This window comes from Arvicanthis niloticus, chromosome 22 (genome assembly GCF_011762505.2).
Source record: "Arvicanthis niloticus isolate mArvNil1 chromosome 22, mArvNil1.pat.X, whole genome shotgun sequence".
In the NCBI taxonomy this organism is placed as follows: domain Eukaryota; kingdom Metazoa; phylum Chordata; class Mammalia; order Rodentia; family Muridae; genus Arvicanthis; species Arvicanthis niloticus.
Genome location: NC_133429.1, coordinates 42707453 through 42731264, shown reverse-complemented (window position 1 = coordinate 42731264; position 23812 = coordinate 42707453). Strand labels below are relative to the sequence as shown.

The following is a 23812-nucleotide window of genomic DNA, read 5'->3' as shown; positions in this document are numbered from 1 at the left end:
ATTCTCTCATGTTCATACATCCCACTCATATGTCCAGTATTGTGCAGATGGACAATCTTTTTTTTTTAAACAAAATTTCCACTTTCCTGCTTTATGATCCTGGAAGCAGCATATGGCTGGCCCACCTCTGTAGGGTATTTATCTAGGAGAGGAATTGCTGTGTGCAAAGAAGTGTGAAACTCCTCTTCAAACTGGCCATGTCAATTTATACTCATGTTAGCAGCACAGGGGAATTCTCTTGCTTCACACTCTGAACTGCCAGGATGACGAGAGCGAAGCGGATCTCATTGCAGTTGAATTTGTGTCTGACAGACACTGACTGAAAACATTAAAGGCTCTTTCAAATCGTTATTGGCTATTTATCTTCCCACTTGTTTTTCTTTATCCTTGAGGAATGGCAGCCATCACCACAGTTATAAGTGGACCCTGCATTCTGTATCTATCCCAGGCATCCTCAGGTCATGCTTTCCCTAGTCAATCATATAATGAAGTTAACATTGTATTTGAGGGCCCAGAGAGGTTATTGATGGAACATGTGTTACAAACGTACTTCCCCTAAGTGATGGTTTTTACATTGTTACAGCATATGACCTGAAATCTAAGGTAAATCTGTAGCCCTGATAGATTGTAGCTTAGTGGCAGGGATGTCGTTGTTAAAGTCTGTCTTACAGCCTTTTAGAGACTTAGAACATATTGCCAGTAATCCTCCGATCGAAAAAGTCCTAGAGTTTGTCTCCAGTGCCATTCCACTGTCACCTAAGCAGGCAAAATAAAACTATGATCTTTCTTTCTTTCTTTCTTTCTTTCTTTCTTTCTTTCTTTCTTTCTTTCTTTCTTTCTTTCTTCCTGCTTTTTTGGTCTCCGCTCGCCTCAGTCCAAAGGTTTTTTATTTATCTATTATATGTAAGTACACTGTAGCTGTCTTCAGACACCCCATAAGAGGGCATCAGATCTCATTACAGATGGTTTTGAGCCACCATGTGGTTTCTAGGAATTGAACTCATGACCTCCGGAAGAGCAGTCAGTGCTCTTAACCGCTGAGCCATCTCACCAGCCCAACTATGGCATTTCTGGTTTTGTTCACAAGCCAAGGACTGTTGGCAGCTGCCAGGAAATAAGGGAAGTAAAGGAGACATTCTCCCCACATATCCTTCAGAGAGATGTGACAACACCTTGATTTCTGCTCAGCGACACTAAACCTGTACTTCTGTCCTCCAAAGCTATGAGGAAAAATGTCTGTACTCACAGCTCTGATTTTGTGGTAACTTGCTATAGAACCCAATGCAACTGCTAAAAATGGCACCAGGATGGAGCAAGAGTAAAAGCTTAATCTGGTGCAGTTGGATTGGAGATTCAGGTTAGGGAGTAGGGATGGGGGGGGGGGTGGCTCATAACAGACAATAGAGTCCCTGGCTTCAGGGGAAATGTATCTATTTATCCACTAGCCATTCACTGTCAGTCGCTGGAGCTCTGGCTGCTGCTGCTAACTGCCATTACTTTATTGTAGACATGTCCTTCTTTCTATCTGGGAGAAACTGATACACACATACATATATGCGTGTGTGCACATGCACACACACATATATACATATACATACACACATATATACATACACACACAGAGACACACATACATACACATATATATACATATACATACACACACATATATACATACTCACACAGACACAGACACACATACACACACACACACACACATTTTTTTTTTACCTTGTTTTCTGTTTTGTCTGGCCCAGTATTCTTGCATGCAATCATTATACACAAGATTCTGGACCCAGACTGCCAGTGTTCAGATACCAGCTTGCTGCAGACTGGCTCTGTGACTTCCGGCATGTCATTAAGCCTTCTGAGTTCTTTATCTACACAATGGGAAGTCAATGACATACGTCCTTATGAGGGCTTCGTGGGAGTGGAACATTGGCATTTAGCTTCTCACTCTCTAGGAAAATGCAGCCTTGGTTTTAATATTTACCCATTTTCTGTGGTGAAACCCACTCCTTCTTTAGGCAGCTTGAAGCTGTCAACACAGATCTCAAATATAGAGTTGGGAAGATGGGCAGAGTGGTTCATCGTGATGTTTCCTGAGTGTAGATAGAACTTTGAAAACACAGACAGTGAACTATAGTAAATAATAGGAAAGAGATGAGCTTTGAGTAGTTTCTAACCTTTTAAAATAAGTTATGAAATTAAACATTTTAATTCTTAACTGTTGCTCTTAAAGTGATATACAGGGCCCCCAGCTTGCTTACTCTGTGTTATGACCTTTTAGCAAAGCCTTGTCATCCTTAGGTTAAGTGGATGTAGTAATTATGCTGAGACCATACTATTTAAATTATCGAGCTTTCATTTATCAAGGCTAAAAGTAGATGTTTTTCCTTATCACCCATCAAACCCCGGCACCAATTAGAAGCTCCCTGTCTGCACCCCAAAGAAGAGCAATTAATATAGTCGGAAGATCCAGCTCTAAGGATATCAGCATTCAATATGAAAGAAAGGTTACCACCTCCACCTCCACCATCTTCATCACCATCATCTCCATCACCTCCATCAGAGTGCTCACATGACCAAACTCTTCAGCGCTTGGGAGGCAACCATTGAGGAGCCAGGAAGTCCAGCCAGGAGGACAAGATGGCCACATCTAGCTTAAGGCGCATCACTTTGAGACTCTCAAATAAGATCAAACAGGGAGAGAATGTAGGATTGAAAGCTGGCTCTTCCTTCCTCGTCTCCCACTTCTCCTGGCACACTGTCCACTTTACTAATTTTTGAATGGTTACCTTTTGTTCTCTGCCAGCTGTTTCCACCCTCAGTCGCGGAGATGAAGAATTGATGGACTCACCGGAAGTGGACTCCTGAGATGGGTTACGGACGTGTTTTGTCGGTATTCCATGGGGTTCCTCACAGGCTGGGTATTCCTGAACTGCTGAGGTCTGGACACGAAATGCCCTCTCAAGAGCTTATGTCCCTAGATGGTGGCGCTATAGACGGATCGTGAGGGGACTTCATTAATGGGTCAGCGGACCATCAGGAGATGTCAGAGGTAAGGATCTAGACCACATAGAGGAATACCTTTAACGTAGATCTTTGTCCCAAGGATTCTTCTCGCTCTTGCTCCTTCTCTCCCTCCCCCAACCCCTGCATCTTCCCTTCCTGGAAAGAAAGCTCTTTTCCTCGTGATGCCTTTCCTCTGTGACATTCCAACTTTACCTCTGCCCACAGCAATGGAATCAGCTAGCCGTGCCAAAAAGCCCCAAAACACAAGCTTAGACTACTCTGTCTGCCTGCCTGCCTGCCTGCCTTTCCTCTTCCTCCTCTTCCTCCTCCTCTTCCTCCTTCCTCTTTTTCTTCTTTCTCTTCCCTCTTTCCTCCACCTCCCTCCCTCCTCTGTCTGCCATCCTCCTTCTCTATCTGGTATTTTTCACAGTGCTAGACATGGTAGCTAAGCCTTATACCTTGAAAATGAACGTGTTATAAGGATCTCTTTATTCTTGGGTTGACAAAAGGATTTCATAATTAATTTTTTTAATCTAATTTAAAAATACTTACAAGCAGGATGTGAGGGCATAACTCCTTTAGACCCAGCACTTGGGAGGCAGAGACAGGGGCACTTCTGTGAGTTCCAGGACAGCTCTGTCTACATAACAAGCTCCAGGTTAGGCAGTTAAACAGTGAGACCTTGTTTGAATAAAAAACAAAAACAAACAAACAAACAAAAAAAAAAACCAAAAAACAGTCCTTATAAGAATTACTTCTCCAGTGTTCTTACATCTTTACAAATCTGTAATAAACAAATCAATTTCTCTTGAAATTCATACATAGGGGAAAAGTAGGCAAATTGCCTAAAACCAACTGATTTACAATTCAAACCACAAGCCCTTTGTGTTGTAAATTACAAGGTTCAAGTCCCTTTGAATTAGCTTCAAACAGACAGTACAAGAATAAAAACACAAGAGGAAAAAAGTCTAGGAATGACTCAACTTTAGGGACTTCAAACTACTTAGCCAGGAGCGTGCTCCCCAATGTGTGTTGGATGGGATTTTTGTTCCTGGAAAATGCTTTCATGGAGAAAAGGGCATATTTATTCAAGTAAGTTAGGAACCCAGCCTGCTGGTCCTTTTCTGCGGATACACAGCAAATTGGTGCGATATGGACTCAGAGATGCTGGGGCACGGACATCCTCAGCCCGTATCGGTTGGTCAGTCGGTCCTTGTCTGCTATATATGTTTGATTCCAGAACCTATTTCCATCTAATTCCTATGAATGTTTGAGAAACTAGCATTCTGAAGGGAAGAATTTTGGCATCTCTACAAGGCATCTTCTGCTTCTGTATTGTTTTCATTAGCATTTACAAACGATATCTAGCTCCCCCCCCCACCTCCTACCCCCTGGTTTGTCTTAGGATGTCCTTAATCCCCTAGCAGAGCAGTGTGAATCTACATTTCCACAGCAGCTTTTAAAGGTCGGTGATGTTACTTACATTCATGGTAGACTAACACAGGCGAGCTGGAAGCCCATCCATTCTTCTCTGACACCATTTTGCTAAGGATCTCAGTCAGGCACGAAGCTACAATGTCAATCTCTGGTTGACATCCATATTGGTTTTGTTTGTTTGTTTGTTTGTTTTTTTAAATCAAAAGATACTTGGCCAAAGCCAGGGAAGCTCCAACTTGTTTCAATTTCAACCTGGTAGTCTGTTTCAAAGGTCCCGGTTTTCTTTACAGGCACAACTACCACAATTACATCCCCTGGTACATTTGAGAGTCACTTACATGGAGGCAGGTTGTCACGGGATAGCCTTGTGTTCCCATTGTGATTTCAAGGGTGGCTTACATGTAGAGCCAGGATGGCTCCTGCCTGTGGCTGGCTTCGGCTTGTTATATTGAAGCTGTTCCTTCAGTCTGGTTTTGGTTTAGGAGAAAAGCAGTATGCAATCCAAATAAACAAGCCAGGACAGACTATCTAAATGACTGAAAGCAAAACCTTTTCGAGCTCTCGTAGAAAACGTACAGCTCGGCTCCTTGGACATAAGCCCGGGGTTCGCTGTTAAAGAGGGCGCCTAATGGTCAAAGACATTCATGATGGCTTTGTGTCTGCAATTGCTTCTTCCAAAAGTATGCTCCATCTTAGCCTCCAGTTCAAACTCTCAGCAACTACTCATGTTTAAGAGTAGGGGAAAACTTTCTTATTTATTTATTTATTTATTTATTTATTTATTTTAAGTTTTGGGTGTTTTCTTAATTCAGGGCAAGACTAATTGGGGCTTTGGGGACATTTGTTGTGGGATTTCTGGAAAGCGTCACGTGACTCTTCATTGAATTAGGATTTCACGGCTAGGATGACCTCATTGTCTGTCAAAGGCATATGATCCCAGCTGAGCCAGGTTTCCATGTTCCTCTCTCCTAATAAAGAACAGAGAAGTTGGAATAATCCAAAGTGATCTTTTTGGTTATAATGGACTGTCCACAGAATTATGTAAAGTATCCTTCCCTTGTGAGCTGTAAATTCAAAACTACCCATTTTCTGTTTTCATCCTTAATGAGGAACCAAAGTTCAAAGACTTTCACTGGAATAAAACCTAAAGCAAATTTATTTGGTCCCCTTAACTTGCCCCTCTCTGGTCCTTTCAGTTTTTGTATTTACAACATTAATTCAGAAGTTTGCAATGGTTACTTACTTAACTGGTTCTTAAGACTTGTCCAACATGAAACTGAAGGTACAGTCATCTGTCTAGGCAGAGAATATAAACTTACTCAGACAGGCACAATGTGATGACCCAATGTACTTGGGACCAGAAGTATTGTACGTTTACAAATCTTAAAAACAGTTTTTGAGTGCATATGATGCACTCAGAACATGTGTGTATGCACACACACATACAAATACACACACATACATACATACAGATACACACACATACAAAACACACACATACAAACATATACACACAAACACACACATACACACACATACAAACACATACACACACACACATACACACAAATACACACATACAAACACACACAAACACACATACAAACGTGCATACACACATACACACATAAACACACACACATACACACATATACACACGTATGCTATGATGCTGTTCGTTGTCACATCCAGTGGAACAGAGAGCTGACTATTCACTCTGACTGTATCCATTTCAATGATCCTCTAGTTGGATTTTATGGATGCTTTGACATCTGTGTAGCTTTTCCTGTTGCCTGTGGACATCTAGTTGGTTTGAACTCTTAAGAAATGTCAGGTCGTTTTAATAGCTGAATGTATTTAGGAAGGCAGACTCAGGGGAAAATACTGGGATTCCAGGCGCTTATTAAAATGTTCCTCATTTGTAATTTTTTAATATACTTATCAATAATAAATCAGTAAACAGGTGAAAAATCAATTTACATTTGGAGACTACATTAGTATCTTTCAAAATTAAGAACTGAGAGGCCTTCAGAACACCTGAGTGTTTTGTTCTGTGCTGTCAGTTTCCTGTGTATGGTTTCTATTTCTTAATCTTGAGCCATATGGAGGACATTTATTCACATGCTTATTAAATTTTTTTTATATTTGCAGCAGTTGCACAAACTGTGTAGGAATTATTACAACAAAACTCCAAAGACAGGAGTCTTTGGAGAGGCACTTGTTTTTTTTTTTTTTTTTTCCTTTCTTTCTTTTTATTGCTTTCAGAAAAAAGTCTTTTGAAATGGTGACATCTCCATTACCCAATCGAGGAATTGTCCATCCCAGCATGCTCCCTTCCCTTGCCATCCCAGCATGCTCCCTTCCCTTGCCATCCCAGCATGCTCCCTTCCCTTGCCATCCCAGCATGCTCCCTTCTCTTGGTACTGTTCTAGGTAAAAATGCCCTTATTAAATTGTACTTTACTGTGAATACTTGTGACTTCTGGAAGAATATGGAAAGAAAGAGCCCAGTTTCTGCTCTGTGCATGTTATCCAGTGTGTCATGGACTACGTGGCATTCTGGCCTTTTTCTGAGAAGCCATAGGAAGGGCTGGAGATGTAGTTCAGTGGAGGAGCGTCTGAATACCATGTGAAAGGCCTTGGGCTGAGCCACCAGCATTATGAAAGCCCACAGGAGACAAATCTCTCTTCTCCTTCATTTAGAGCAGACTGAAGGCCCCACATTCCTGAGAGCATTCTGCCACAAGGATTACTATGTATAAATTGAGATAGGAAAATTGCTCATTCCCAGACTGAGAGGAACCATGTAAGAAAGCACTTGGGATGGGGATAAGAATTTTAAAAAATATGTTAAAAAAAATCAAGATGCTTAATAAAGTTCCCCTGGGGTAGTGTGGCTGGACTTTACTGGAGAGTGTGGCAGAAACAGATAGTCTTGGGGTAGTGTCTTAGTTAGGTTTTTACCACTGTGAACAGACACCATAACCAAGGCTACTCCTAATTTTTTTTTTTTCAAGACAGGGTTTCTCTGTGTAGCCCTGGCTGTCCTGGAACTCACTCTGTAGACCAGGCTGGCCTCAAACTCAGAAATCCGCCTGCCTCTGCCTCCTAACTGCTGGAATTAAAGGCGTGCGCCACCACTGCCCGGCCCAAGGCTACTTTTATAAGGACATTTAATTGGGGCTGGCTTACAGGTTCTGAGGTTCAGTCCATTATCATCAAGGCAGGAACATGGCAACAATTGGGCAGACATGGTGCAGGAGGAGCTGAGAGTTCTACATCTTCATCTGAAGGTTACCCCAAGCCCACAGTGACACACCTACTCCAACAAGGCCACACCTACTCCAACAAGGCCACAACTCCAAATAGTGCCACTCCCTGGGGCAAGCATATTCAAACTGCCACACTGAGTTAATATCTTTTAAAATCTATGTTTCATCTCTGCTACCCCAGACCCAACAGGGGAAGTAGCCTCTAGGGCTACTTTCATGTATCATTACGTGCCAGCGGGCCTTTAAGTTTCATCTTTCTCCTTCCCCATTTTGGTGATCCTCTATCACTCCTCTCTCTCCCCGCCCCTTGCCTACACAATCTAAAAGTCTTTCTGCCCAGCCATTGCTTGTATGGCAATTCTTTATTATCAACCAAAGCCAGCTGGGAGCACGGACCCTCAGGTCTGGAAGTACTGCTTTTGTGAGCTGAAATAAGACAAAGCATCAGAACCCATCTCCAACAGAGAGGGGCTCGTGCCACTAGCAAACATGTGGCGTTCAGAGGACAGCTTACAGGACTGGTTGTTAGCCACTGTTCTATTGGTGTGATGAAACACCATGACCAAGACAATTTACAGAAGAAAGAGTTTACTGGGGGCTTGCTTACAGTTCGGAGAGTGAGTCCATGACCATAATGGCAGGGAATGTGGCAGCAGGCTGGCAGGCCAGCATAGTGCTGGAATAATAGCTAAGAGTTTACATCAGATCCCCAAGACCCACCACACACACACACGCACGCACGCACGCACGCACGCACGCACGCACAAACGCACACAGAGTGAATGAGTGAGAGAGCACTAAGACTAACATAGTTTTTGAAACCTCAAAAAAAAAAAAATCACCCACTGACACACATTCTTCAACTAAGAACACACCTCCCAATCCTTCCCAAACAGTTCCAGGAACTGAGGACCAAGCATTCAAACATAGCAGCCCCGGGGTGGCGGGGCATTCTCATTCAAACTGGCACAGTTCTCTCCTTCTACCATGTGGCTTCTGGGTTCTGAACTTATGCTCTCAGTTAGCAAGAGCTTTTACTGGCTGGGCCATTTTGCTAGCCCTTGGCTCTTAAAGTATGTATAAAGGTATTTTATGTGATTACCTCCTCCTCTTCCCCTTCCTCTTCCTCCTCCCCTTCCTCCTCCTTTTCCCCCTCCTCTTCCTCCTTCTCTTCCCCCTCCTCTTCCTCTTCCTCTTCTCCTTTCTCTTCCTTCTCCCCTTCTTCCTCCTCTTCCCCTTCCTCTTCCTCCTCCCCTTCCTCCTCCTCTTCCCCTTCCTCTTCCTCCTTCTCTTTCTCCTCCTCTTCCTGCTTCTCTTCCCCCTCCTCTTCCTCTTCCTCCTTTCTCTTCCTCCTCCCCTTCCTCCTCCTCTTCCCCTTCCTCTTCCTTCTCCTCTTCCTCCTCCTCTTCCCCTTCCTCTTCCCCTTTCTCCTCCTTTTCCCCCTCTTCTTCCTCTTCTTCCTCCCCTTCCTCCTCTTCCCCCACCTCCCTCTCCTGTTCCTCTTCTCCTCCCCTGCCTTCCTACTTCCCTTATGGGTAACTTCATATAAATAACAAAAAATCATTTCAGATCCTATGAATTAACAATTTTCGGTCGGGCGGTGGTGGCACATGCCTTTAATCCCAGCACTTGGGAGGCAGAGGCAGGCGGATTTCTGAGTTCGAGGCCAGCCTGGTCTACAGAGTGAGTTCCAGGACAGCCAGGGCTACACAGAGAAACCCTGTCTCGGAAAAAAAAAAAAAAAAAAAAAAAAAGAATTAACAATTTTCAGTCTTTGTTTTAAAGCTAGATTCCACTGTTGTGGCTCCACATAAACTAACAAAGAAACTAAGAGAATATTTTTGGATAAAGATTCATAATATACCCGATAGCCAGGAGCCCTCAATGCTCAACCAAATAATAAAGGCCATATGTAGGTAATTAGGTAAGTGTCAGAGAATGCCAGTTACGTATAAAATCTAAATAAATATAAATCAATAAAAACTTACCTAGCTAGATAAAGCTTTCAGGTGTATTTTATATCATTTGGGTGTATATGAATTGGATATTCAATATTATCTTTTATGCTTATATTTTTCTCTGCCTTTTAAACATTTCTGGTTTTTATGGTATACACGCTAGTCTCCTTTTCCTCTTCCTCCTCCTTTTGAGTCAGAGACTGGCTTCAGACTCAGTATGTGGGGTTAAAGCTGGATCAGTTGTTAAGTATGTTTACTTATGTTATGTTATGTAACATGTCGGGTGGCTCACAACAACCTGAGAACACAGCTCCAGGGGATCTGACACCCCATTCTGGCCTCCCAGGATACCCACACATACATAATCAGACAAATAAATACAAATAAAATCACATTTAGGAAAACTTTCAGTACCTACAAGAGGGTGACTCTGAGCTTCTGAATCTCCTGTCCCAGCTCCTGAGTGCTGAGATGACAGACATCTGCCACCATGCACAGTTTTATGTGGTGCTGTCTATCGATCAAACGCAGGCATACAGTCTACCAACAGAGCCATGTCCCCGGCCAATGCCCTCACAAATTTCTAATGGAGCCCATAATTAAATAGGGCGGGAGATGGTCAACATGGATTGCTTCTGCCTGTAATTTTGCATGTAGTCTAACTTCTTTTCCGGTATCTCCCCTCCTGTATCACACAACTGATCAAGCCACTCCCCAACAGGAAAAAAAAAAAAAAAAAAAAAAAAAAAAAAAAAAAAAAAAAAAAAAAAAAAAAAAACTCCATTGGATCCAGGTTGTGTATGAAATAAAGCCACTTTCTCTACCCTCTAGAGAAGGAGGGTGAGCGGCAAGTCTGGGAAACTGTTCTCTAGGGTCTTCATGGTGAGCTTCACAGCGCATGCGTAAACAGGGAATGCGGCATAGTGTCGTCTCCGTGGAGTGAGATGGCATGGTTTAAACCCCATGCCTATCATTTGTGTCCTGGGGTAAATGTCTTACTACCTCCATTCTTCGGCTTCCTACCTATAATAAAGGAAACGGTAATATTTGCTTTATAGGGTAATAACACCTACTGTACTTGGGGTCTATAGGTTAAATAACAAACAATGGTATTTATATTTGTAAGATTCCGATGCATTCAACCAGTCTTTGTAGGCCTTCTGCTAGTGGGATATCACCATGTCTTCAAGTGACTCCCCCACCCAGAGTTCTAATGAGGGAAGTGTAATTCCCAAGGTAACTGTGGGCAGGGTCACTTAATAAGCCATGATGGCATCATGAGGCTTCCGCCTCCATAAATCATTAGTGATGTTCTTACCCGGTGCGTGAGTTACCCGGGCATTTGGTTGCTGCTAACATAAGCTCCCTCTGCTCTTGTGTCTTCCTCCATTTTAGCCCTTCTGCCTTCTGCTATGACCCGGGGTATCGTGAAGTCTTTATCAGACCATAGAGCCAGGCATAGAGCTGTGGTCCCCTAAATCACAACCGGCCTCTGATGTTCTATTACATCGATAAAACAGAAGTGGAGACGGGCTCAGTAGTACATCCTAGTCAGAGCAAGTGTCTTGAAAGTTACGGCAAGCTGAGATGTGACCTAACTGGTAGTCTTGCAGGCAGTGACAGCAGTGTCCTGTAGCAGGGCTGGGGTACAGGAAGAAAGCTGGTATGAGAGGGGGCATGGAGGAGGAGGGAGGGGCGCTGAGACGGGACCTCTTCTCTCCTCTGTGATAGTACCACCAATCAGCAGCCATTTTTCTTTCTATCCACTAGCAGTCACACAAAGACCCCCACACAACACTCCAAAAGTGAAAGCAGAGCCTTTATTTCATACATACAAACAGTATAAAATGTTTTACTATGTAAGAGCTGTGTTTGGTTTACAATATATTATATTGCTTCCATCCAAATGCAAAGACTTCATACATCATATTCCTCATTTCGTCGTGTTTACAATATATTATATTGTTTAAATGCCACTAACACAGTGTAATGTTTTTCCTTTAACTTTGTTCCCCTGTCAAAACTGAACTGGCTAGAGTAACAGTAAGGGTAAAATCATTTGTACACAGTCAAGATGGGGGGGAATTAAAATATTAATTAGACACATGTCCAAATATTTGACAACAAAATTAGAACTACTGTAGCTTAAACGTTGTTATCTGCTCTGTCCAAAACCTTGTGGTTTATGTATCTTTGCCCAGTTTAACCATTCTGACGCTCCCCATCGTAATACCACAAATGCGTTGTGATTTTTTTTTTTTTTTTTTTTTTGCGAGTATCTGTCAACTACACACTGAAAAGACAGATTTTTTTTTTTTTTACCTGATCAACTGACATAAGATCTGTCCCAAAGGACTGAAGGAAGGAAATCTATACCATCATGCTAGACACGCTTTAGGAAACCTAAAAGGAAGAGTAAGTATCAGCCCAGTGATTTATAACGAAGCTAATAAAATTCAGGCCAGTATTCTGAAGTGTAATGAACATCGTTTGAACATCCAACACCAGGAAGGTTCACAAAGGCTGCGAACTCGGTGTAACTTGAACTGTTTCAGATGGTGGAGTTCACCAGACGTAATTGGATTCAGGTGGATCTCGCCGCTCCTCAGCCTTTTTAAGTGAAGGCGTGTGCCGCTCCAGCCCGGCGCCTGCTGGCCTCTGGGCATGCGTGAGGCTGGCTCCATACCCTGCAAAATGATTCACAGCTTAAAAGAAAAGAAACTGCAAAAACAGGCTCTTGAGATTTTTCATTAACCATTCCAATAAAACTAGTTTCCTTTTTAGCCCTGAGTGAGACCAAAGTGACCAAGCAGAGCTACCTGAATAACAGCAGGTGACAGGTTCAAGGGCTGCTCACCAAAAGCTTTGCCTTGGGTCTGCCACTCACTATATATTTTGGCTGTGTAGAAAATCAATCTCTCTCTGTCTCTCTCTGTCTCTCTCTGTCTCTGTCTCTCTCTGTCTCTCTCTCTCTCTCCTGTAGCCTGGGTGACCTTGAACTCCAGATGTGAGCTATGCCTCTAGCCCCACCACAAGATGGCTGAACGGAAGGGCTGGTCCCATGCTGAGGTCTCCAAGGTCCTGCTGAGAATTTGATCACTGATTCTTTTCACTGTGTTACCGAACCAGCCTCACTGATGTGAACACAGTTCAACATAGCAGCTTCCATTCTTCATATAGATCTCAGAACCAAGTTTATCACACTCCTGCAACACACGATTCTACTGGAATCAGGACATCTGCCCAGTGTGGAAGAGAAGAGCTCGATTTGCACTGATGCCTATCAGTAGGATTTGTGAGTTTTGCTCAAAGTGGTGATCTGCTCTGTTTATGAAACTCCTTTATCTATCTATCTATCTATCTATCTATCTATCTATCTATCATCTATCTATCTATCTATCATCTATATCTATCATCTATCTATCTATCTATCTATCATCTATCCATCTATCTGTCTATCTATCTATCAATTATCTATCTATCTATCTATCTATCATCTATCTATCTATTTATGAAGCCTCCTTTCTTTCCATTCGAGAACTTCTAGAGGTGCTGAGGGCACCAACTCATTTTTTTTTTTTTATTTTTTGCTTTCCTAAAATGGATCTAAAACAGCAGTTACATCTTATAAAAATCTTGTCTCCATCTTCCTGTGCATCAGAGTCAATCAAACCCAACATTTCATGTGTTCCTTGTGGTTTTTAAATGCCAGCATGCCGTCAAACAGCTATTGAGAACAGAGCTCCATTGCTGAGTGTTTCTTTGAATTGTCAGTACGTCGTCGTCAGCTACTAGCTCACAGAATGGTCAAAACATGAGCCAACAATGCGCTGAAGTCAGTCAGCTCCCATGCTGCTTGGCTTTGCCACCCATGAAGCCCAACCTCCCTGCTGGGGTGGGAGAGCCGAAGCAGAGAGTTGGTCGGTCTCCAGGACCCTCCTCTCCTTTATGACTCCTGGGTGCCTAGGACCTCCCAACGTGCCACCCCCACTGGGAATTTGCTCTTTACCAGAACTCTGTGACTCACACATTCCCTGTCACCTCCCCTAGTCAAAATAAACCCCATTCTTTCAGTTCCATTCTCTTAGTTAATGTACAAAACAGCTGGGTGGCCACCCCAGAATAGGTGTGCCCTTGAACAAGTACCAGGCCATCTTCTTGTATGCAATACCTCTGACAGAGGTACCCTTGATGGCAGATGAACCAGTATGGTCTACAGTGAAGTGCAACATGGTGGGCTCCTCATGGCAGAGACGGGAAGGCTCCTAACTTGCTTTCCTTTTGGACGAGTGACAGTACCTCTCTGTGCCCAACTAGGTGCCCTCTGACAACTGTTCTAGAAAAAAAATATTTGAGGCGTAAGTGATTTATTCAAATACAGATTTTGTTATTTTGGAGGTATCACAAGATTGGGATAATCTGTTCTTGAGGTGTTCCTTTAACAACACCTCCTTTCCCTCAAAGCACGGTAGACAGTGGGCATGTGCACAGGAGGCTGCTCTAGGGGACGGACATCTTGGTCATTTTGTACACCTGTCAATCATTCCTACACTGCATCCTGAACTGTGTCCCCTACAAGGCAGGGTCTTTTCTTCCTCCTTGTTCATGTGGTCCCAGTGCCCACATTGGGCACAGAGGGGACACCCATCGATGCTGAGTGGTTTGCTTTATCAAGGTTCATCTCATGTATAAAATAGTCCTGCAGCTTTTCTACACTACTAGTTTATGGGATAGTCAGTAAATCGGAAAGATTCTCAGGAAGGGCTTCCGTGGGTCTGTCTGAAGTGATGCATCTAAACATTATGTCCAGTGCCACTGAAAGGTCTCAACAATCCGTATTGTGTATTGCATATAAGTTGATAAAGCTTGGAGCGGAGGTCAGTAGATACTGGTGTTCACGTAAAATCTTAAGGACCAACTGTAGTTTAGTGCTACACCAGGACACTTGCCTGGCAAGGCTTGTGACTTGGGTTGGATCCCCAGCACCATGATAGAAAGAAAGAAAGACAGACAGAAAGAAAGGAAGGAAGGAGGGAAGAAGAGAGGGAGGGAGAGATGGAGGGAGGGAGGGGAGGGAAGGGAGGGAGGGAGGGAAGAAAAGGGAGGGAAGGGAGGGAGGGAAGGAGGGAGGAAAAAAGAAAGAGAACCAACTTTAGCTAATCAGTTTCCTCCCTCGGCACACTGAATTACCGAAGTAGCCCATATTATTAATTTAACCTAGAGAACATTCCTGGAGATGTTTTACAGAACTGGTGGCATTTTACAGGCCTTCTTCTATTCCGAAGTGAGGCTGTCTTGAAGTTGATAGAAGAGATGACCAGAGGCCAGGGGGAGAGAAAGTGTCACTAATGGCGCGGCCAGCGGGACTGAGTTACAGGCTCCCCAGAGCTCCACTACTCACTCTTATTGCAGTGTCTCCCGTGCCAGCCCTCTCCACACTGGCATTTGTTGGGTTCCTGGCAGGTTCCATGGGCACCGCAGCCAGGCTCGCAGACAGCTAGAATCAGAGCAGAGCGAAGCTATGTCTCCTCGACTTTTCTGTATCTTTCTTTTAAAAGAGCTACTTTTCCTCTAGAATGTGTGAGTTTTGCCTTCCCCCATTATTATTATTTTTTTTCCTAAGTCACTTTCCAGCCAAAAGTCAGCTTCGAAGTTGAAAAGAAAAAAATCCCTAGGAAAGCCCTTTACTCTAAGTATCATGTTTCTCATACACAAAGACTCCCCGTCAGATTTCGAAACTGCTGCATCCTGGGAGATTATTCCTTTCAAGAAAACCCCTAATAGATAAACAAATAAACAAACCAAACACAGCAATGAAAGGATTTGGCTGTATGCATAAGTATTTTATATTCAGGGATTCCTACAATGCCCGTGGTCTAAGTAAAAGAAGCATATATTTCAGGGCAGGAGGTCAACTCTGATGCCCAGACACCGTGCAGCAGGCGTGGACACTATGTAGATCCAGAGAAAACATGAATTCAGCTACCCTGCACCCATACTGCCACTGTGTGGTACTTACGCTTAGAGCACAGGTCTCCTTGGTAACCTTTCGGACACTTACACTTGCTTTTGCCAATGCATTTACCTCCGTTTCGGCAGGGTTGGGGGGCATTTGCCTGCAACAGAGAGAGAGAGATGTAGCTAAGTACAGAAGAAGCCCAGGCTTTACTGAATAGTCATTGCATCCTTCACAGGAATAACAAAGCTTTGAGAGGAGAAATGCTTTGAAATGTCAATCACTGCCATTTATTTTAGGTCTATGCTGGCTTTTATGTTCTTTTGTTTTTGGAGGCAAGCCGATTGTTAACATGATTATATATGTTTATATTATAATATATAATTTATAACATATAACTCATAACATATAACATAAATACATAATGCTTCTTGTTACCACAACGAATGAACTTTCAAATGCACAGATAGAAAAATTGAGAGTAATCTGGCTAATAATTTTTTGTAGTTTTATAGAGTGTTCTACAACATAATATATGACTGACTTAACTACATGAAATTTTCCATAACTTCTGGTTTCTGCATATCACTTCTGTGAGTGAGGCTGTCTATGACTTCACCTGATGGTAGCTTAGCCTAGCATCTTCCATAGTTATTTTCCTCTACAATCTAGAATTTTCTATTTGAAGGATGGCTGTTTAGAAGTAACTGCTAAGGGGCTGTTAACCCGAAGCTGAAGCCACATCCTGCCCAGTGAGTGCCCAGTGAGTGCCCAGTGAGTGTCCAGTGAGTGCCCAGTGAGAGATGATGTTGCCAGATTCAGCCAGCTGACACCAGGTTTCAGTCACCAGTTTGGGATTCTGCTCTTCTTCATTTCTTTGAATTTTCCTTTTAACTAATGAAATCTTTGCCATTAACAAACTCACCTTCCACCCACAAACTCTTTTCTTTATGGCCAAAGGAAGGTTGAGACGAAGCAAACTGTTTATTTATTATTAGTATTCACTAATACGCACTGTTTTTGACAAAAGAGTCGAACTTCGTATGAAAATTGTTTTGCTACCAACACTTAAGTTTTTACTTTGTACTTATCTCCCAAAACTTTATTCATTTATAAATTGGACAAAGCACATTTAGTCACAAAGACAATACGCACATAACAATATTGGGAGGTTAAGGCCTTGAAAATCTGCAATAGATTAGACTTTGGCTTTTTTCCCTAAAGCTCTCCACCTCTCTTTCTTGAGACAGAGTCTCATGTAGCCCAGGCTAGCTTCCAGTTTACTATGTAGCTGAGGATGCCCTTAAACTTCGTTCTTATCTCCATCTTCCCAGGGCTGAGTCCTAAAGTGTGCACCATTACAAACAGTTTTATTCAGCACTGGGGACAAAACAAGGGGATTTGTGTGTGTTAGACAAGTATTCTTGTCCCAGCTAAGCTACAGTCCCAGTCCCAAAGATCTCCTGTTTTATTGACCACTAACATCCCAAAGAGTCCTGTTTTCTAAAGAACACTCTCTACTGCTTAATGATGATCCCAAGTCTTAATGAAAAGAAAAGGCTCTAACTCCAAATTTCCAAACAGCCATCCGACCTCAGCACAGCCACAAAGCTGGATCATGACACAGAATTCTCTCCAGTGCTTCAGGGTTGTTCACGCCCCGCTCCGTGGGGGATGATCATTAGGTGGCAAAGACACATGGCCCTTCCGTGTGGACAAGTTGGTGAGCTCTGTGCTGCATGGTGGGGTGGGGGTTGGGGTGTGAACTTGGTGGTCAGGAACAATGCAGAATGACTGGCTGAGTCTTCTCCCTGATTCTATTGAAATGTTTGTCTTCTTAGTAAGAGGGAAATGAAGACTCTTCAGTTCCTCTCAGCTGGGAGGGAGGGCTCTTAGCTTCTTGGCTCTTACCAGTCAGGAATGTGATTCCAGGGGACTGACAGGCCATAGATAGTTCAAAGACTGTAGGATCAGACCTCAGCATCTGATTGTTTCAGTATTCAGAACACCCAGAGTGTCTTAATATTGACTACTTTTACCTAAAAGTACTTTGCAACCTTATTATGTTGGTTGGAAGTGGGTATACTGAAACCCCAAGGAGTCAACCTATTTGTGGAGATAAAGTGTTGTCTCAGGACAAGAAGTCCTCACTGTTTAAACAGTGTTGCACTATAACGCAGGAGGAGTCCTTGTGTCAACAATGTCAGACCATAAGGTACACACAGTGAAGACATCAAATGACTCCCACCCGGGAGACTGTGGGATAACTTCATGTTGTGACTCTGTTTCACAGACAAAAGAATGAAAGAGATACAGAAGTGTTCAGGGACCAACAACCACCATGTCTGAGCCTTGCCAACGATACATTGGTTTTGATTATTTTCCTCAACAGTCCAAGTTATTTTCTACAGAGAACTTTGATGACAAGGTCCTGCTAAGTTATTTTTAAACGTATTTATAAGATGACACGAATATTTTTTGTGGCCTTTTTAGCTGAAGTTCTATGGAAGATTCTTAGGAAACCTATTAGCTTTACATAGCAAGATGGATGCATAGCTGGCATCCCAGACAGCTCTGAGGATGCTCTGACCGACCGACCCAGTGGCGGCATCTCACAAGGCAGTGTCAACATGGCTTGAGAAGGCATCTTTACTGGTAGAAGGCATCTTTACTGGTAGAAATGGAAGATAGACTGACAGACAGCAGAAGACAGACACATGTCCTTTAAAAAGAATATTGAGCATGGTGGGGGGGTGCGGCTAGAGTTGCTGGTGGGCTGAGAAATGAGAAACAACCTCAGAAGACTCATTCCCTTATGGTCCAGCAATTCACCTTCTAGGCAAACTTGGGTCACCAAGATGGCTCAGCAGGGAATGCACCAGCCACCAAGCCAGAAGACTTGAGTCCAGTTCCCAGGAGCCACGAGGCAGAAGCAGTGAACTGACTCTCAAGAATTGTCCTCTGTCTGCACGTGTGTGCTATGGCATACACTTTACACATACACAGATACAGACACATAACACACACACACACACATGTACACACACAGACACAAATACACACATATACAGATACACACACATATACAGATATACACACATGACACACTCAGATACACACACATGATACACACAGATACACAGACACACACAGACACACACAAATATACAAAGATACACAGACACAGATCCACACATACAAATACACACATGACACACACAGATATATACACAGATACACACACAGACATGGATATACACACACAGATACATACACAGACACACAGGCACACACACACACAGATACAGACACACAGGCACACACAAATACAGATACAGACATACACAGATACACACAGATACACACAGACACACAGGTATACACATACACAGATACAGACACACAGGCACACACAATACGGACACAGACACACACAGATACACATAGATACACACAGACACACAGGTATACACATACACAGATACAGACACACAGGCACACACAATACGGACACAGACACACACAGATACACATAGATACACACAGACACACAGGTATACACATACACAGATACAGACACACAGGCACACACAATAAGGACACAGACACACACAGATACACACAGATACACACAGACACACAGGTATACACATACACAGATACAGACACACAGGCACACACAATAAGGACACAGACACACACAGATACACACAGATACAGACACACAGGTACAGACAAATACACACACAGACACACAGGTACACACACACACAGATACAGACACACAGGCACATACAAATCTAGATACAGACACACACAGATACACACACAGACACACAGGCACACACATATACAGACATAGAGACACAGGCACACACATACAGATGCAGATACACACACAGATATACACAGAGACACACAGATACACACAGACACACAGGCATACACTCACAGAGATACAGACATAGGCACACGCACTTAAAATGCAAACCAGTCTGCACGGAGACTTGCTCACAAATATTCACAACTGTGTTGTTCAAATAACCCCGGTGTGGGAACGTTTCAAATGTTCCTCATCTGGTAAATGAATAAACAAATGAAGTCTGTCCACACTGCGGGATGTTACTGAGCAATGAAAAGGAGAGAAGGGCTGCCATGGTTTGCCCCATGTGTGACCCTTGAAAACAATGACCTGAAGTGAAAGCTGGGCACAAAATGCTGGATCTCCTGTGACCCTGTTTCTATGAGATGTTCAGAACAGGCAAAGCTAAAGAGAAAGTAGACTGGTGGGTGACAGGCCCTGGGGTTATGAGGGGACTTGAGAGACATTTCTTCTTCTTCTTCTTTCTTTTTTGTTTGTTTTGTTTTGTTTTGTTTTGTTTTGTTTTTCGAGACAGGGTTTCTCTGTGTAGCCCTGGCTGTCCTGGAACTCACTCTGTAGACCAGGCTGCCCTCAAACTCAGAAATCTGCCTGCCTCTGCCTCCCAAGTGCTGGGATTAAAGGTGTGCGCCACCACTGCCCGGCTTGGGAGACATTTCTAATAATCCTAGGTCTGAATGTTTGCTTGCTTGTTTGTTTTGGGGGGCGATAAAGCATTCTGAATCGTGAGATAGAGGAGACAGCACAACTTGTGGATGTACAGGATGATACACTTTTAAATGCCGTCTTACAATATGCTTATTAAAGATTCACTAGAAAATGAGGATAAACAGTTCTAGTCTACATTCTGTCTGTACATTCTTAGAGAAACTTCAACTCCACAACTACCAGCCCCCTCCCCTCTGTTGTTTTCCTGGTGGTGTTTCTTTCCATTGAAACGGGAAATGCCCTAAAGGGTATTGGATAAAACTTGGGTTGGATCTCTGATGAGTTTTCAAAACCCTGCATTTTTGGTCCAGTTAAAATTTAAAAAGAAAGAAAGAAAGAAAGAAAGAAAGAAAGAAAGAAAGAAAGAAAGAAAGAAAAGAAAGGAAGACAGGAAAGAGGAAGAGGGAGAAAGAGAAGGCTGGAGAAGGAAGACAGAAAGAAACAGGAGGAAGGGAAGAGGAAGCCGATGGGGAAGAAGGGAGAGAAGGAGGGAGGGAGAGAGAGAGAGAGAGAGGGAGAGGGAGAGGGAGAGGGAGAGGGAGAGGGAGAGGGAGAGGGAGAGGGAGAGGGAGAGGGAGAGGGAGAGGGAGAACCAGCCTCTGCCTGAGGAGAGTTCATAAACACAAAGGCATGAAAGGGCACCCTTACATGAAATGAGAGGAAGAACAAAGACTCGGGTTAAACAAACTAAGTATGCAATGTCTGGGGTTGAGCATCGGGAGAAAATTGAGGGGAGTTAGCTCGAGATGTCTTATCAGGAAAGAGTAATTAATAAGGGCAGAAACCACATCCTGACAATTAATTACATGTTCTATGGAAACTTCAGAGCTATTTCATTTGAACTCTATAAAAAATGGTTACTTCATCTACTACTCATTAAGTACAAAAAACCCACAAATAAATTAGAGGTTGAAAGTTAAAATAGGAGCTTAGCATTATTCAATTTTGAATCTACCTCAGCTTTGGAAACAATGGCTGTACCAAGAAAGCACAGCAGTGCTTTAGAGATGGTACAGCCGGGAAGGACTGCCCCCCACCCCCCCCCACACACACATGCAAATGGCAGAAGCAGACTCCTCAGCCTGCACACGGGATGGATGGCTGGATGGCTCAACTGCCGGATGGCTCCTGTCTCAATGCGCTTCTGTGCTAATTGTCTTCTGCACCACAGCGATGCTTAGACTGGATTGGTTCACTTCTGAGTTTCAAAGAGAGATCTGAGTGGTTTGCGGAGCTCTAGACGGTGGTATAATCCCATTCTTCAGCTTTTTTTGTATTGAAGCAAGACAGCCAGTTCAGTAGAGTATAGGCAGAGTGGGTACCAGTTTTTAAGCTCATAGCTGGGCTATTTTTTCTAATAGCAGTCATATAACACTGCTATAAATTACACAGACATCTCCAGCACCCCCTAAGTTCCTTTTGGTCCCGGGCAATCCCACTTTCCAGTCTCGATCAGTTACATTGTACTCTTGAACTTGGAAACTGCGGTCTCATAGGTAGACCCTTTTGTGTGTCCGCCTCCTTTTATGTAATATAACCCTAGGTGTCAGTGTTACTGTTGTTTTAATTGCTATGTACTGTTTTCCTCCCTGGGTGGGAGTGGGTGGGTGGGGGGGTCCATCCTTTCCTCTTAGATAGGTCATTAGACTCAGACTGATTGGCAGAAGGAAACCCTTTGTACTTGTGGGTAGGTAGACAAATCTCCAGGAGCCGTTAGTCTTGAGCCTTCTAGCTCTGTCATTCTCAGCCTAGCCTTCTGACAAAGCAGGTGGCAGTTGAATCTAGTAATAAGAAACTACTGACTTAAGATCTCACAGGAGGTCCTGGGTCTACCTAGTCTTCTTTTTTGAGACAGAGTTTCTCTGTGTAGCCCTGGCTGTCCTGGAACTCACTCTGTAGACCAGGCTGGCCTCGAACTCAGAAATCTGATGGGATTAAAGGTGTGAGCCACCACTGCCTAGGCTTCAGATTTATCAGTGGCAAAAGAATGCAGGGGACAGACTTGTTTCAGGGTCCCCGCCCCCAAGTCACGCCCCCACAGCCCCAATCCAAAAAGAAGGTGGAAGTTGTACTTACTGAGTTCACACTGCTCTCCCTCAAGTCCGGGAGGGCAAATACATTTTCCTGGGTAAAAGCAGGTCCCTCCGTTGAAGCAGGTGGTTGAGCAATTTGCTGTTAGAATGAATGACAGGGTGCTTCGTTAGACAGGAAGTTTAAACCCAGCAAAAATTTCACTTAAAGTGGGTGATACGTCTTCAGCATGTGTCTGATGCCGTCTCATTTACATAATAAATAAAATTTGAGCTTTACAGCTCAAATTATAATTACAGTCAAATTACAAAGAGTCTACTTCAGAATCTGAGAGAGAACAGGGTTACCACACATTGTATACATTCCTACCTACGAAAAAGGTGTAATAAATATAATCTATGCTCTAAAAATAAATCTACAAATCCAAGAAAAAAAAATTGAAAGCATCAAGTTGGAAGATAAAGGAGGGAAACTTCTCTGGGTTAGATAAAGGGGGAGAAGAGACGAAAGTGTCAGGTCCAACCAGGAGGAGGAAGTGGCTCTCCGAGAGAGAGATGAATGGAAGTTCGTTTTAATGAATAGGATTTTTAAAAGAGGCTGTCATGGTACTTGGAGAAAGACTCGGGTAATTGCATCCAGAGAGACAGGCTGTGGAGCCTGTGAGGTCCCGGGGATGAGCTGTGATTGAGGTTGGGAGCTGAAGTTTGAGGCAGTGAAAAGCCAATGACAACCCTGAGGGGTGAGCACACTGTCACCCAGCCCAAGCCCCTCCCTCTTGGCGTCAGTTTCTTGAACTTCACTGATCTTTGGCACTTGAAGTAGAGGAGAGAGGAATGGGAAGAGGAGAGAGGAAAGAGCGAAAAGTAGGCAGCCTCCATCAGTCGGTAAAGAAGGTTAAAACTGGAGCTTGGGTTAGGTGTAGAAGCGTCTGCCTGTAGTCCCAGAGTCCAGGGAGGGAGACACAGCGGGGGCTCACTCTCATTTCTGGATACGTGTTGAGTTTGAGGTCAGCCTGGACTATGTGGCTTTGTGGGCCCTGCCTCAAAGGAGAAGAAACAAAAGCCCCAAACTAAAAGTTAGAGCTTAGCTTTTGTAGTCTCCGTTATATGTCCTGGCTTTTTCCTTGAAGGCGACATCTTTCTGGTATGGGATTGAGAGGGTAGACACTGTAGCACTCTAGACCAGCCCTTTGCCACATGGACATCGTGCTCTTAGGACTGCGCAGCTGTTCTTATGAGTGAGTCCCGTCTCCCCACTCATCCATATGACTCCCCGGAGTAGGAGTGAGTGAGAGAACATTAGGATCAATGTTCTCTTGGTCCACACCCACCCCACTGGCCCTGATGCCTGCTGACCTGTAAAGGAGAGTGGGCAGTGGGCCTGACAGCACACTCGAAACAGAACGTGCTAAATCTGGCTATATAATTTGACCACCCACCCCTCTTCTACTTGAGTTAACACACAGCTATGTGGCCCTTGCTGGCCTTTCTTTAACTCATGATTCTTCTGCCTTAGCCACACCAGAATGAGGAGTTAAAGGCATTAATACCACACCT

At 43.5% G+C, this 23812-nt stretch overlaps 1 protein-coding gene across 1 annotated transcript in view; it reads right to left on the bottom strand.

The window, feature by feature from the left end:
- Positions 1-11487: 11487 nt before the first annotated feature.
- Positions 11488-23812, bottom strand: part of Wif1 (Wnt inhibitory factor 1) — a 68558-nt gene continuing 56233 nt past the window's right edge. The window contains 4 exon segments of the mRNA XM_076920349.1: positions 11488-12368; positions 15083-15178; positions 15701-15791; positions 22297-22397. Of these exon segments, the coding sequence (XP_076776464.1) occupies positions 12247-12368; positions 15083-15178; positions 15701-15791; positions 22297-22397 (410 nt within the window). The 3' untranslated portion in view covers positions 11488-12246.